This window comes from Elephantulus edwardii, unplaced genomic scaffold (genome assembly GCF_000299155.1).
Source record: "Elephantulus edwardii isolate Elephantulus edwardi_28Jun2011 unplaced genomic scaffold, EleEdw1.0 scaffold00038, whole genome shotgun sequence".
NCBI lineage: Eukaryota > Metazoa > Chordata > Mammalia > Macroscelidea > Macroscelididae > Elephantulus > Elephantulus edwardii.
Genome location: NW_006399788.1, coordinates 6,279,373 through 6,294,988, shown reverse-complemented (window position 1 = coordinate 6,294,988; position 15,616 = coordinate 6,279,373). Strand labels below are relative to the sequence as shown.

Here is a 15,616-nt window from a genome sequence, read left to right as displayed (position 1 = left end):
GGAAGCTATAAATAAAAGTACCTGCTTTCGCAACGTACCCTCACCTCTAGTCTTTGACCAAGGAGGGGAGATGAGAAAACAGAGGTGTGCCAGAGCTGGACTTGAGGAAGGAACCAGTGAAAGCATGTGACCTAAGCAAATGCCCTGGGGGAAAAGTCTAGCCCACATTTGTGTTCTTATCCCAGAGATGCTCCTGTCCCATGCCCTGGAGCTCAGGTGAGCTGAGCCAAAGTCAAGGCCAGAGTCAGCACTTTTAGTTAGAGCACAAGTGATGGTGGTGGTATGGTCTAATACCTGAACAGCAGCCGGAGGCAATGTGAGAACTGAAGGAGTGAGAGGGAACATAATTGCTAGGAAAGGAAGGATGAAAAATAAAGGCACATACCACCATGTGTGCCTATGTTTACACGGATGTGTGCACGTGTTCCCCCCAGCCCCCCAACCTCACACAGACACACAACCTTAGCTTAATGATAAAGAGCTTGGGCTCCAATATTGGACCTCAGGTCAATAATTTGCTAGCTGGGTTACCTTGAGCATATTAGTATCTCCCAACCTCGGTTATCTTATCTGGAAAATGGGGAGAATGCCTACCGATGTGAAATTCCATGAAAAGGAAAGAAAACAAGCGATAGTCATAAAACTTACTGGTCAAATAATAGCTGGAAGTGGGCTGTGGCCCACGCTGTCCTCTACCTCCCACGAGTGCATCCACAAGAACCTACACAGCCCTGTGCTGATCTTGAAGCTTCTTTCCTGGGGAGTTTGAACCCCTAGAGAAGAGAGATTTTTAAGAGCCCTGACCTCCCTGGCCTTCTGGCTGCCATGAGCTACATACCTCAACTCCTCAGCAGGTATTTCCTGTCTCTTCTGCTGGCCTTCCCCATTCTCTCTACCCCCACCCCTGTTCCATCCCATCCCTTTCTCTTTTTACGCCTGTTGGCTAAGGGCCCCCCTCCCTCCTCGGCTCCATCTGCTGTGAATCTGTCCCGCCCAGCGTTTGCAGCATTCCCACTGCCTCTGCCACCTGTCAGGTGCCGTCTGCTCTTAGACCCCTCTGAGGAGAGCCAAGTGCCCCTGGGGGAGGGACACTCCATTTCATCTCTGGTCCTTCCTCTCCAATCACACAATCCATGTGATCTTTTCCATCAGACTTTTGAAGCAGGAAAGGGTTCTTAAAATCCTTACAAGAGATGTTCGGAGCAGACACTCCACAAAACTCCATGATGGGATGGAGGTGCTAATCCCTCCCTTCTCTCTCAGTCCCCGCAGGTACCAGACCAGAGGGGAGCATGGAGCTGCTGTCCACCCCCCACAGTATTGAGATCAACAACATCACCTGTGACTCCTTCCGCATCTCCTGGGCCATGGAGAACAGTGACCTAGAGAGGGTGACCCATTACTTCATTGACCTCAACAAGAAGGAGAATAAGAACTCTAACAAGTTCAAACACCGGGTGAGTAGGGAGGGTGCCCAGAGGTGTCTCATCTCAACATCTGTTTTGAAGGAGACAGGATCCTGGAATGCCTGGAAGGAATATTTTAGAGCTAAATGTTTTGTGCTGGAGAGTCAGACCGACCCATAGCTGGCTCCCCAATGGGTTTTCAGAGGCTGTAAAACTCACGGGAGTAGAATATTCATCTTTCTCCTGCAGCTGATGGATTTGAACTGTGTGCCTTTGAGTTGACAGTTAAACTCCTCACCACTAGGTCCTCAGAGCGAAATAGGCCTGATTAAAATGAAGACTCTTATTGTGAAACCTTGAGAAAGTTATTTAACCTCTCTGAATTCATATTTCTTCACTGGTGAAAAGGAAAAAAAAAATACCAGCCCCCATGGAGTTGAGAAGATTCAATGAGATACCGTGTGTGGTATTTGGCACCGTGCCTAGCACATGGTGAGAGCTATTATCACATTATTACTGGGATTTCAGATATAGTCCCAGAACTATGCTGGGGTGGGACCAAAGGCTCTGCGTCACACACACACAGGAATGGCGTCTCAAGTTGTGACGAAGCTCTGGGCTCGAGAGCAGCTGTGTTGTTAACCGGGAGGGTGGCATGAGGCATGAGGAGGAGGTGGTACCCTTGTACTTGGTACTCACTGATCTCAAGTCCCCTGTGAATCTCTGTCCCTCACCTTCTGGCCAATTATTTAGAAACCTTAGTCTTTAACTTAGGAGCTGAATCTTCCCTGGGTTAAAGCCTTTGTTGGGGCGGGTGGGAGGAAGCCTCCCATCTTCTCAAGCTTGCCGAGAGGAAGGGGAAGAGTGAGGTGGGAAGAAGCTGGTTCCCACGACGACAGCATCAGTGTGGGTTACTCGCCCTCTCTCTCTGAAACTGGTTCTCCCAATCTGGGTGTCTTTTGGCAGGCCAGTTGCCACGGTGACGTGAATGTTCAACACCACCCCCCCCAAAAGAATAAGGCATATTTTCCCTTCCTCCCTGGCTTCTCAGCATTTGCTGTTGCCGTGGAGACGGTGCTGCAGTGTGCAGAGCTCCGAGTCTCCCTCAAAAAGGAAGGTCTTGATGCACTCAACTTTGGGGGACCCCTCCTTAGTGGCCTTTTGCCTCAGTTCTTGAAAGAATAGGTATAAGGGCTTTGAGGAAAGGGCACAGTCTAGGGCATAACTGTATCTTTCTGAGAGTGTCCCAGTGGCCACTGCTGGCTTCTACAAGAAAATGGTGGCCAGGACATGGAGCCATTGTATCTTTGGGATTCTGGCCCTCTCAGGAGAGATGGGAGTCATTTGAGGAGTGGGATGCCTGGGCATCGGTCCCTGGTTTGATTCTCAGCTGTCCATCTCCCATTTCTTAGGATGTCCCCACCAAGCTCGTTGCCAAGGCTGTGCCACTGCCCATGACAGTTAGAGGGCACTGGTTCCTGAGCCCCCGCACGGAATACAGCGTGGCTGTGCAGACAGCTGTGAAGCAGAGTGACGGCGAGTACCTGGTGTCTGGCTGGAGTGAGACTGTTGAATTCTGCACTGGCGGTAAGACCCAGCTCTCACATCACTATCCTGCTGCTCAGGCCTATCTAGCTTACTGATGGCCACATGGGGGCTTCACTGTAATCCAACAGACATTTATGGACATCTGCTGTACATCAGGCACTATGCTTGGGCCATAGGGAAAATAGTCCTGGAGAAGACTTTCCTGGCCTCAGAAAGCCCGCAGTCTAATTCAGAGGGCAGGTGTGAAAACCACTTATTCTGTTGGTAATAATGCCTTCATAAAGAAACAATTAACGGGTTTGGCCTGGGCTAACTATATTGTTTGTCCTGCATTGTCAGCCCCGACTCAGTGACCTTGCAAACTCTGAGCAGATGTTAATTTGCAAATTCCAGCATGAATCAACACCGGACTTGTGTCACTCATGACCCAGGATCTCTCCCACAATATTCCATTCTTTTGTGTTCATGGTGAGAACTGCTCCAGATCTCCCTCTGTCATAAGGAAGGGGCAGAGAACATTCTCAGCCCCAGGCCTCAGTAACTGCTGGCTCCATCCTCTGCCAAGACCATGTCCCAAGTCTCCTTGAGCTACTATTGTCTTATGAGTGGTGCTTTTTCTCAGCTCTGCTGCAAAACTCTACTCCCTGGAGGTACTCCTGCTCTTTGCAGGGAAAACCCCAAGAATGCCACATTTGTACTAGGAGTTTAATTCAAACTAGGGGAACTGGGGATGGCTGCAGTCCAGTCTACACCCCTCTTGCAGGTTTCGCCAGGGCTACATAAGCAAGAAGGAAAGGGCACCATTGCCTAATTTGCAAAAAGGTGCTGTGTCGGCTAGAAGCAGTGATGCCCAAACTCCAGGACCACAACGTCTAGCCTTGACTCAAGGGTTTTGATTTTACTAGCCTATTTCCAGGTTTTCCCACTTCTCTTGGGAAGCTCAAGCAGACATCCAATGGTCTCAGAATATGGTCTGTCCAAACCTTTACTTCTAGAAGGTCCAGACTCTTGGTTCTTCCCAGGCTGTTCACAAGCCCCCACCTGTCATTACAGCTGGCTTTCTTATAGGTGGTGTGGGCAGCCTCCTAACGGCTGAACTTTGAAGGGCTGCCTTCTCAAGTCCTTTTTTTTTTGCCTGGCAAGCCTCTTTTTACATAAGGACAGTCTGATTTTATAGCATGTGAGGTCTAAGACATGATAGTTTGACTGGGCAGCCCCTTGCCCTTGCTTGACCTAAAGGGCCCTGAGCTCTGGCAATGAAGGCGCAGGGGCAACAAAGACAGATAGCATCCAGCATCCAGCTCTCCGTGTTCCCAGGAGAGGCCAGCTGGCCTCTTTCCATCTGAGCCCAAGGTGCTGTGGCTGTTTGGTCTCCCTCACCACTCTGGAGTACAGGAGATGATGGCATGCACAGTGTGGGGTGGGTGTGATGGGAAGACTGTAATTCTCTGGCTGACTGGTGGTTGACCCACCCTCGCCTCTTGCAGACTATGCCAAGGAACACCTGGCTCAGCTGCAGGAGAAGGCTGAGCAGATTGCAGGCCGCATGCTTCGCTTCTCCGTCTTCTACCGCAACCATCACAAGGAGTACTTCCAGCACGCCAGGTACGGCCTGGCCTGGCGCAGGCTCCCCAGCAGGGCTTCCTCTGCCTCTCTTTCCTCCCTGAAGCCTTCTGCTCCTGCCAGCTCACGCGAAAATTGCCCCCATTCTGTTGGCTACTGGGCCGTCTCTGGAGTCCCCATGCTCTCATGTCACCAGATGGGCTCTGGAGTGATGGCTATTTTGGGACTGGACTCCAGGGAAGGCAGAGAACAAGGGGGTGGAGACAACCTGACAGAACAGAGCACTGTGCTAAGGGGCAGTAACAAGGTCTAGATTTTGATCCTGTTTGGGATAATTCTTTTCACTGGGTCTATCACCGTAGACATTAGTCAGGTCAATTGTCTCTCAAATTCAGAATAGAAAGGACAAGTAGGTGAGGGAAGCACAAGAAAGACGTGTGAATATAAGAGGGCCTAGGGACTAAGGGCGATTAAATGTTAGGGAGCTCTGGTGGCATATTGGTAAGAATCTGTGCTGCAGTCCTGAAGGCACATGGTTCCAATCTACCAGCTGCTCCTTGGGAGAAGGATGGGCTATCTCCTGTGCTATTTTCTCTCTCTGAAAACCCACTGGAGGGTCAACTATTGGTCAGTTATTGATGGTACTCAATAACAAGAGGAAAGGAAATACATAGCTCAGAGTTTGTCAAACTGTGTGCTTAAGAGCCTAGGGGCTCCAGGGAGGTCTCTGAGGGAGGATTTAAGGGTGCTAGAGAAGAGGTTGGGGAGGAAATCAGAGACTAGGGCCCTGTAGACCCCACCCACATAATCTAATTAGAGCAGCTTCAATAGATTTGCATATTGCCTACCCATGTATAATTTCCTTTGGGAGGAAAACAAGAAAGGGTTGTATATTCCAAAAATGTCTGAAAATTGATGATCTCTACCAAATCAAATGACATGGCTAAGACTCAGAAGGGAAGCTAATTGGCTTGTCAAACCAGCAGCCAGGACCAGGCAAGGATGAGGCCAGATCAGGGACTGTCCACTCTTACTCGTGTCTGAGGAAGCTCTGGTGGCTTAATGGTAAGGAGTTGCATTGCCAACCCAAAGGCTGGCAGTGTAAATCCATCAGCTGCTCCTTGGGGAAAAAATAGACACTCTCCTCCCTTGTGATTTATATAGCCTTTGAAAACCTGCTGAGAGCTGTGAGTTGATTCTGATTTGACAGACACAGTAACAACCCATGTCTGAAGAGAATATCTTCAAGTCTTTTGTCACCACATTCAACTACAGTATTAAAAAAAGAAAAGCTTTAAAGTGATAAATACATGTAACAGTCACAGTATCCAGGACACAGTAGTGGTTGAATATAACTGTGAGCTGCTCCAGGAAGGTTTTAGAGACACTTGCACTGGGTTGTAAAAGGTGATTAGGAATTGCCAGACCAGGTGGAGGAAAGTGGGATTGGCAATCCAGGCAGAGGACCTTGTTTTTTCATGCAGACAGTGATGACACCCCACCAAAGGATTTTAAGCTGGGGAGTGACAGGTTCAGCTCTCTCCTCTGTGAAGGAGTGGGCTGGATGAGCGATGAGCTGATCTCCCAGGGCCCTCCGTGTGCAGGCGTTATAGAATGCTATATTCGTGACTAGTGGAGGCGGCCTGAACAGGACGCCCCTCCCTTCTCCAGCACATCTGCGGCTGAGCCCGGGTGACCAGGGGCATTTTCTCTCTCCTGTGACATTTCTCTCACCTGGCAGGACCCACTGCGGGAACATGCTGCAGCCCTACCTGAAGGACAACAGCGGCAGCCACGGCTCTCCCACTAGCGGCATGCTCCATGGCGTCTTCTTCAGCTGCAACACGGAGTTCAACACGGGTCAGCCTCCCCAGGACTCCCCCTACGGCCGCTGGCGCTTCCAGATCCCCGCCCAGCGCCTTTTCAACCCCAGCACCAACCTGTACTTCGCGGACTTCTACTGCATGTACACGGCCTACCACTATGCCATCCTGGTGCTGGCGCCCAAGGGTTCCCTGGGGGACCGCTTCTGCCGCGACCGCCTACCCCTCCTGGACATTGCCTGCAACAAGTTCCTGACCTGCAGCGTGGAGGACGGGGAGCTGGTCTTCCGCCACGCCCAGGACCTCATCCTGGAGATCATCTACACCGAGCCCGTCGACCTGTCCCTGGGCACCCTGGGCGAGATCAGCGGGCACCAGCTCATGAGCCTGTCCACTGCTGACGCCAAGAAAGACCCCAGCTGCAAGACCTGCAACATCAGTGTGGGCCGCTAGGTCCTCCAGGGGAGCTGAGGGGCTAGGAGCGGGCGGGAAGGGTGGAGGAGGGCTGGCTAGGTTCCGGGAGTTGGTCCTCTCTCCCCTCGCCCCTTGCTCCCTGCACTCCACCAGTCTGCTCCCTCCCCGCACCCCTGGGCGTTGGAGGCTGTAGCGGGTGGTTCTCTTGGTGAGCGTGGCCCACTCCGTGCCTGATTGACTTGGTAAGGCTTCTTAGCCTCCAGTAGCGCAGCGCATGGGTTTGGATTTCTGGAAACGTCTCCTTTCCTTTGGTTTCCCTGTCCCGCTTTTCCTTCCTTACATCATCCCAGCCCTCCATCTCAGAGACTTTACCTGCCGGCCTTCTAGTCTGGACTCTCCAGGGAGGCCTCTATAGGTCAAAGCCACGTGCAGCTTATGCGCCCCCCAAACCGAAGAGATGTGGGGCGCGCTCTTCCTTAGTCCCACCCACCCCACTCAGGGCCAACCACAGGATGCCCCCCCCCCCCCCACACCCGAACTGGGTGCCTCCCAGGCCCCTTCCTACTATAAATATTCTCTGTGTGCGGCTGTTACCCCTGGCTGTTCCTATCCTCTTACAACCTTCTCTCTGCTTGGGGAGAGCGGCCCCTCCTCTTCCCCACCTGCCCAATCCGGACGCTCCTCCAGCTTTCTAGAAAGGGGCCACCTTTTCCTTCTTGGCTGTGGAGCCTCTCGACTGTTGGGATTTTTCCTTTCTCCTGTCGGGAGACGATATACCCAGCATTTCTTCTCCCTTGCTCAGATCACTGGGATCTGGAATGACAGCCATTGGGGTCGAGGAGGGGGAAGGAGACCCCTGAGACCCAGCAGTGCAGGGAGTGGGCTTGCCTGGCGCAAACTAGAGAGCCGAGCGCTTCCTGCAGAGCCCTGGCACCCTCCTGGCTGTGCTGCTTTGCTCGCTCCCGCTCTGCGCGGTGCCGTGACTGTATTGTGCCTGTGTGTGAACCGGATGCGGATTCTCTGCCACTCCACCCCCCGCCCCGCGCCCACCAGCACCCTTGGTGAGCTGAGAGGCCCTCTGGGAATTCTTGGTGAAGTCTTTCCTTGGCATCTCAGTATTCTCCCTATTTCCTACTTTTGTATGGGGTTAGAAGGGTGGTGAGGGTGGGCTCCTGGAGGCTAGAAAACCAGGCAGAGTGGCCCAGGGACGTGATACGATGGAGCTAGCTGTTTGAGAGATGATAGAGATGATGTCAAGCTGAGGAGAGAGCAGCTTCCATAATGACTGGCTCAGAGGTGACTGGGACAGTAAACAAGCGGCTGGACTTCTGTGATGAAGAACAGATGGGTTCGGCAGGCCAGCAAGAGCATCACCTCAGGGAAAGGGTGAGAACAGCCGGTAACCTCTCCTGTAGCCAGTGAGGCATGGTGGCTGCCTCCTTAGAGCGGACCAGAAGGCTTGTGGGCTCTGGGAAATGCATGGAGAGGGAGAGGACTGGGCCTCAGGCCCTTTTCCCCTCTGCTTACAGCATTGCTGTGGGTGTGGCCTGCTGCCCTCCCCAGCCCTGTGTCTGCCCCGTGTTGGCGGCACATCCGCCTGTGCTGTGCTTTCAATGTGCATCAATAAACCACCATGGCCTGAGGGCCCTGCCTCTCACTGGACCCTGGGAAGGGTGAGGTGGGTGAGTGTAAATCTAAGAGACGATCAAATTGGGATGCCCCCAAGGACATGTATGTGGAATTTCTCTGAAGTGAAGACTCTCCTGAGTGGGATCAGGACACTAAATCCCACTGTTGGAGGAAGGCTAGAATGCTGAGCAAATTTCTCTCACTTGAAACAGGAATGTCATTTGGTTCCTTTCTGGGTGGGAAAATAGGGGTTTCCTGGGTGACTGTGATAGAGGAGGCCCAACCAATTTCCTCAAACCCACTATTTGGAACTCGTCTCCTATAGCAGCTTGCCATTGTTTCAGACCCACATGCCCCTGACTTCCCTCCCCTCATAAATGTCCCCTCCCCCTAGCAGTCCTCCTCATTTGCCGCTGAGTCACCTCTACATCTATTATCATGAGCTTATTAAAATGATCCTCTGCCTGAGTGGAGAAGCTCCAGAAAAATCAAAGGCACCTCACTGCACTGGGTGCCTGACTCAGGGCCAAGTCACCATGTGTCACTAGAACTTGGCACACACCCTCTTTAGGCTAGAAAGGAAAAGCTGAAGGGCAAACTATCATTTCATGAGGACCTACTGTAAGCCATCTAGTCTTATTTAATTTTCACAATGGCCCTGGGAGGAAAACTGAGCTACAATGAAGGTAAATTATGTGCCCCATGTTTTACTGCCAGTAGTCAACAGTGCCCAGGAATCACTGCTTTTCATTGTCTATCTTCTCTAGTGTATGCCGGGGCCCCACATGGGACAGAAGACATGGGAGCACTTGGCTCAGACATAGTGGTTTGATAACTCCACCATTCCATTCCAAGCTCCAAGAGGTGTTCACAGCTCTGTGGGCTCCCCGAGGCCATGCCTAGCTCCAGAGTAACACCAGGTGGGGCTATGGAGTCACAAATGTCATGGAGGGTTTTTTTAAAGGCATATTGGGCAGTGCACTTAGAACCCAGAATTCCAAAGATAAGAAGTCACCTCCAGGATCTGTCCAGAAGAAGAAACTTTAGTCTTCCTTTTTAGATCTTGTACAGTGAGTTTCTTAGGAGGCTCCTAGTGGCCTCGTGTTGTTAACTTTGTGGTGAGGGATAAAGGCAGAAAATGAAACTGTGGGATTCCATTCAGCTTTCCTCTTGAGAACCTGCTTCTCCTCTCTCCAAACGGCCACTCTCTAGCACAGAGCCTGCCCCGGGCTGGTCAGATGGGGCTGGGTCAAAGCACCCTCTAGACTCTGCTCTACAGCCTCTTATGGCCTGCTTGCCTCTAATCTGTGAAAGCAGAGGGATCTAATCAACACACACACACACACACACACACACACACTCACACTCACACACACACACACACATTGTCTCTTTCTTTCAGGGTAGATTTAGAGGCCAGTCTAGGAGGTCACCACAAGGTGAAGGACAATGCTGGACTGTAGTTGTTATTGCCTGACTCAAGGGTCTCAAGGTTAGGTCCGTCTCCACAGCCGTTGTTACTGTGCAGGCAGTGGGGGATGGAAAGAAGTTGCGGTCATAAAGGGGCCCCTCTGGCTCAAGGTGGGGTGTTCTGCCATGCACACAGTTGCACACACCCCCTAGCATACCCAGCTCATGCATTCGCCTTTGTTCAGATAGTCACCCACACTCTCCTGCCCACACCTTTCCTCACAGAGCAGCATCTTTCCTTTTTATCCCGGGTAAAGGCAAACCTTCCCTTCCCCCAAGCAGGAGGGTGGGAAATACTAGCTCTGAGGATCTTCACGATTTCATCTGGCTTCTTCAGTATGTGTCACTTCTCCATGTTAGGAAAAGAGGTAGGTGGCTGAGGCCCCCACAAAAAGGGAACAGGGACCATCCCCTGAAATGCAAAGAGGCCTTCAGGAAGCTGAGCTGAGGTGATTGGCCATAAAAAAGATTGGCCACAGCATCTGGAGGAGATTGAAACCAGATGTTCCCAGGGTGGAGGAGGGGAGAATGTCAGATGGGAAGGGGCAGGAACGAGAAGCAACAGCTCTGATAGGGAAGAGGCTGGGTTGGGGGCTTCACAGTTCTCTGAAGGAAACATCTGGCCACTCTCTTACCAACTCTCCAAATCAGGCACTGCTATTTTTGCAAACTGGAGCAGCAAATCTTTTTCATGGATTCTAGAACCAATCCTGAGTGTAGGGACAGTCAAGTACAGGGTGTGACTTGGGAGATATCCAGAAAGACTGCCAGCTAGCCAGAAATGTCCCCTGTTCCCCTTTGCTGTGGGTTAAGCATTGCCCTGCTGTGGCAGGAGCAGTTGTGCACTGAGCTCCTAACATCTAGTTAGTGGACCAGACATTTCCTTTTAGGATAGGATTAGAGTCATACAGGAAGGACTGAATTGTCCAGTAAAGGAAAAGAAGGCAAATTTTTGAAGAATCTCCTTTTTGCCAAGCACATTACAGGCAATCTCCAGCAATTATCTCATTTGTCCTCTCACAATCCTGTTATTTTTGTTGTTGTTGGTTCCCATTGGGTAAGTTCCGACTCAGCCACCTATGTTCAAAAGAACATCTCTCCCTGCCTTGTGTCATCATCCTCACAATTTCTGCTGTATGTGAAAACGTTGTTATAGCCTCTGTGTTAGTCTATAGAGTTGAGGACCTTTCCCTTTTGTCCCTGAGCTTTCAGTTTTCCAATCATGGTATCTTTCTCCAGGGACTGGCCCCTTCTGATAACATGTCCAAAGTACACTAGATGATGTCTTGCCGTCTTCTCTTCTGGTTGAACTTCTTCCAAGACAGATTTTATTCGTTCTTCTGGCAGTCCGTGCTATATTCAGCACCATAATTAAATGTGTGAATTCTTCCTCAGTCATCCTTATTCTTTGTCCAATTTTTGCATGTATATGAGGCCATTGAAAATACCATGGCTTGGCTGCTCTGATGGTAGTGGGTTATCAGAAACTATTAATATTAGTGCAACTAAAGTTGGTACAACCCCCCACTGCTAAATTTGACTGGCTTAAAAAAACCCAAAAAACCCACACCAAAAAACCACGGCTTGGGTCAGTGGATATTGTCCACATCTTCCTGAGAGGACAGCAATGTTATTGTGTTGTTCAGTGTCACCGAGTCCAGTACAACTCATAGTGACCCTCCCAACAACAGGTCTGAATTCCGTCCTATTTTGTTGCCCCCTCACCACCTCTGACACACTTAAGTCCACAGTTACAGTCACTGTGTAAGTTCATCTGGTTGAGGGTCTTCCTCTCTTGCACTATCCTTCCACCTTTCCAAACATGATGTCCCTCTCCAAGGAATAGCATCTCCTAGCAACATGCCCGAAGTATGTGAGGCGAAGCTTTGTCATCTTCGCCTCCAAGGAGATGATGTAGGAAGCAATGGACAGCAATGTAGGCAGATGTGATTATCAGGTCATGTTTACAAGTGAAGAAACCGAGTGAGGCTCAAGAGAGGTTAAATGACTTCCATGGTCACACTGATGCTAAATGGTGGAGCAAGTGCTCAAAACCAGCTTTGTGTGCTTTCTCCAGTGTGATCTTTCTACTATGGAAAAGAATGTGGAGTTGGGGTAATAGGAGGAAATAGGGGGATAAAAAAGTGAGGGATAGCACAGGGCACTGCATTTACTTAGAGAGCCAACATGAGCCCAGGTAGCCCCCCATACTTCTGAGTCTGTCACTTAAAGCACCTAGCTCCCCCTCCCGTCACCCCCACCTCTGTCTGCTCTGGAGGCTGCGTGACATCCTCAGCAGGCAGATACCCAATGCTCATGACTCCTCAGTCTTCCAGCTCCAGCTCCATGACAGTCAGCCCATGGCTCTTTCTCTTTTTCAAGCAGTCCGCTGAACTAGCTCTGGTCCACAGTGAGGTGGGGGAAAGAGGACAGACAGTGGCTCCCATAACTGGAAGGTGGGCAAGCTCACCATGCGTATCCTGTTCACGGAGCTGGAGGGCAAAGAAAGGCTCCCTCGCCCCTCAGAACTCTCCTGTCCCTCAGTCAGCTTCCATCCCCACCTTCTCAACACCACCTCATCTTGGTTATCTAGTGATCTGTAACAGAAATACCATGAGCAGATAGCTTTAACAAACAGAAATGTATTCTCTTGTAGATTAGAAGGTCTGATGTCTGAATCCAGGTGTTGGCTCTAGGGAAGCCTGTCTCTCTGCCTGCTGTGGGGAAAGTCCTTTCAATATCTGTGAGCCTGGCACTCCTTGGAGATCTCCATGGGTCTTGACTTTACTTTCCAACCCCCCCCCCCGCCCCCCGCAGGCATCTAGGAAGTTCTCAGCATAGACCTTGGGTTCAAAGGACAAATTCCACTCCTGGATCTTCTTTTTCTTTCTGTTTTCACTTCTTAAGATAACAAGTAATACAGGACACACTCCAAGGGAAGGGAAAGCCCCCTGAGTGAGAGCATTGCATCCCACCCTAATCTCCGTATAGCTGACTGCCTGTGATCACAGAGTATCACATCATGGGGATGATTATATCATTACAAATGAAGCAACTAAGGCTCAGAGAAGTTAAACCAGCAAATTGCATCATTATATAGTTGCCAAACCACAAACAATTATGGCTTAGTCAAGTTGACACACATTTTTGGAGGACATGGTTCAGTCCATGACACTCCCTTTACTTTTAATTCCCCTTTGGAACTTGCCTTCCCCTAAGTATCCCCTTTTATTTGTCATCATATGTTGTTTTCTCCCTCTAGTCATGGGAGGAAAATTTGCCGGCAATATGATTGGAGCTAGAGGCCCAATCTCAGCCTCTCATTGTACAAAACAAAGAGCCGAGGGCCAGGAAAGGGCTTCATCTTGCAAAATCTCAGCTAGTGCTGTCTTCTGCAAGGTACTCTAAAGGGGAAAATTCTACAGTTCTTAGGGATGTGGTTATCTTGACCTGGTTCCTGTGGTTGGGAGCATAAAGGCTGAGGTAACTCCATTCTTACTCTCCTGATGTTAATGATGCAGTGAAGACCCAGCAGGGGAGGCGGGGGCGGGGGGGGAATAGGGATTTGCAGAAAAGAGAATAGTGGATTAGATGTTTCTTGCTCTGAAAGCATCAACCGAGCTGATGAACAGTTGCAGGGAATTTGGTCTACCTAGAACCTTCATGTAGCCAGATGGTGAGGGTGGGATGGGTCCAGAGAACATATTGTTGTATTCCATCAAGTTGATTTTCACGTCATAGTGAATATATTAAATTATGAAATTCTAAAATATTAATCCATGGTCTGCAGCCAACTTCCAAGCAGCTTCCACCACTCAGAGAAGACAAATGCCAGCTTCTCATCCTCCTCTTCGTCCACCACCATCTCGTCTTCTTCTGGTTCTCTCTGCCCCGTTTTTACAGTATTGCTCCCCTCCTGGTCTATCAAAGATGACTCATCGTCCTTGCTTTGGGCTGTTTAGGAGTGGAAATCTGGGCATCTAGGTAGGACTGTATCCCTACTTCTTTCTATATATTTATTAATTTTTAATGAAAGTTTACAGAGACTTAGGGTTTCAAATCATTCATTGTTGTACTTTTCTCTCTGCCCCTCACCCCCGATTCACTCTTCTCCCTAAAAGGTAACATTCTTTTATTGTTATGCAATCCCTCTCCCCAAGTCCACTCCACTGTGCAGACTTCATTCTGGACTCCTGTCATGACAATAATACCCATTAATATATCCCTTTAAACAGTTCTCTCCCTCATCTGTTTCAATGCAATATACATCATTCCTCGCCTTTTCTCTGCCTTCCTTCAACCTTGATGTCAGTTCCATTTTACAACAGTGGCCCTATGCAATATTTTTCCTTTTGTGACTGAGATATTTCACTCAGCATGATGTCCTCCAGGGTCACCCATTTTGCATAATATTTCATGAATTAATTGTTTTTCAATGCTGCATAGTATTCCATTGTGTGAATATACCAGAGCTTCTCTGTCCACTCATTTGTTGATGGGCACTTGGGTTGTTTCCAGCTCTTTGTTTTTGTGAACAAAGCCACAATAAACATGGGTGTGCATATATGCTAGGGTGGCAGTTATGGTTTCTGTAGGGTAAATTTCCAGTAATGGAGTTGCTGGTGTATCCCTACTACTTGAGCTACTTAATGGTCTCCAAGGTTTGCTCCTCTTCACTGTGTTGTGTACTTGATGCACATCTGTTGCCTAGTATGAAAAAAAAACCTTTGGGACTGCTTAGGTTGGATGTGGGTCTCCATGACGATCTTCCCCTTCCATTGGTGGCACCACACTTGCCCTGATACATGCTACACAGTTAGCTGTACCTCGTCAGATGGATCCAGGTGGAAGATTGAGAGGTCTCAATCTTCAAGTCACTCAAGGAATCTGTGTTAGTGATGGGATCTTGAGCCATGTTCCTGGGATGATTGCCTGGGTTGATTCTCAGCCTGCCTCTTGCTGTGGTGTCCATAGGAGCCCGTTCAGAGTGCAGGACCAGGTACGTTGTGGTTTGCAGACTGAGATTGTGATCTTTTACGCTTCAGAGAAACAAGCAGGCTGATAGGGAGTGTGGTGGCAACTGACTACAAATCTGCTGTGGAGAAGCCAATGCCAAGCTGGTTGGCAAACTGTCTAGGTGAGCTGCCCCATCAGCTCCGTGGTTTGGGGGTCTCTTTATTCTGGTTGTTCTGTTACTCTTGCCAAGCACCTGTGTCAGAGGAGGAGGTGGAGGCAGGGAACGTTGCCTTGACATCACAGCCTGGCGATTTCACGGCAGCAACAAGCAGTGTCCTCTCCAGGCACCGCCTTCTCCTTCACAAGATTTTGGAGCTGCACCTGTAATGGAGACTGGGAGAGAAAGCTGTAGCCTGGCTGTCAGATTAGGTTGGCTTCCTGGAAGAACATGACTCTGTGACTCAAATAACATAAATATCAGACAGTAGATAGAGCTGTCTGGGTTTCATAATTGCATTCTGCTTAAAGAACCAATATAGTGTCCACCATGTCATATTGTTCCCCAGGGGGGTGGGTCCCCCCACATGCTCCAGACAGTGTCTGGCACAGCATCTGCCCCTGCATCAGCGAGGAGCCTGGGGCCAATAAAAGACTTACCATTTCACTGAAGATTCTCAGGGAGCACGGGGCTCTGAGCAGACTGCCTGTTTATCTACACAATCTGAGAATAGCCAGACAAACCTTTTGAACCAGAGGTCCCCTCAGGGTTCTTGTCTTGTAAGATTCACGTAAAGGATGTGAGAGTCA

The 15,616-nt window shown here is 49.8% G+C and overlaps 1 protein-coding gene across 1 annotated transcript; it reads left to right on the top strand.

Annotated features, from left to right (window-relative positions):
• The first annotated feature begins 826 nt into the window (after nucleotides 1-826).
• Nucleotides 827-6,793, top strand: PHYHIP (phytanoyl-CoA 2-hydroxylase interacting protein). Its single transcript, XM_006884828.1, has 5 exons — nucleotides 827-854; nucleotides 1,264-1,457; nucleotides 2,819-2,993; nucleotides 4,442-4,559; nucleotides 6,259-6,793. The coding sequence occupies exons 2-5, from the start codon at nucleotides 1,293-1,295 to the stop codon at nucleotides 6,791-6,793; spliced, it is 993 nt and encodes a 330-aa protein (XP_006884890.1). The 5' UTR covers nucleotides 827-854; nucleotides 1,264-1,292.
• Nucleotides 6,794-15,616: the final 8,823 nt, after the last annotated feature.

Excerpts from the sequence above, each read along its gene's own strand:
- PHYHIP (XM_006884828.1), top strand. The coding sequence starts at position 1,293 with ATGGAGCTGCTGTCCACCCCCCACAGTATTGAGATCAACAACATCACC. Across the intron at positions 1,458-2,818 it reads CTAACAAGTTCAAACACCGG|GATGTCCCCACCAAGCTCGT; the intron begins GTGAGTAGGGAG and ends CCCATTTCTTAG. Across the intron at positions 2,994-4,441 it reads TGTTGAATTCTGCACTGGCG|ACTATGCCAAGGAACACCTG; the intron begins GTAAGACCCAGC and ends CGCCTCTTGCAG.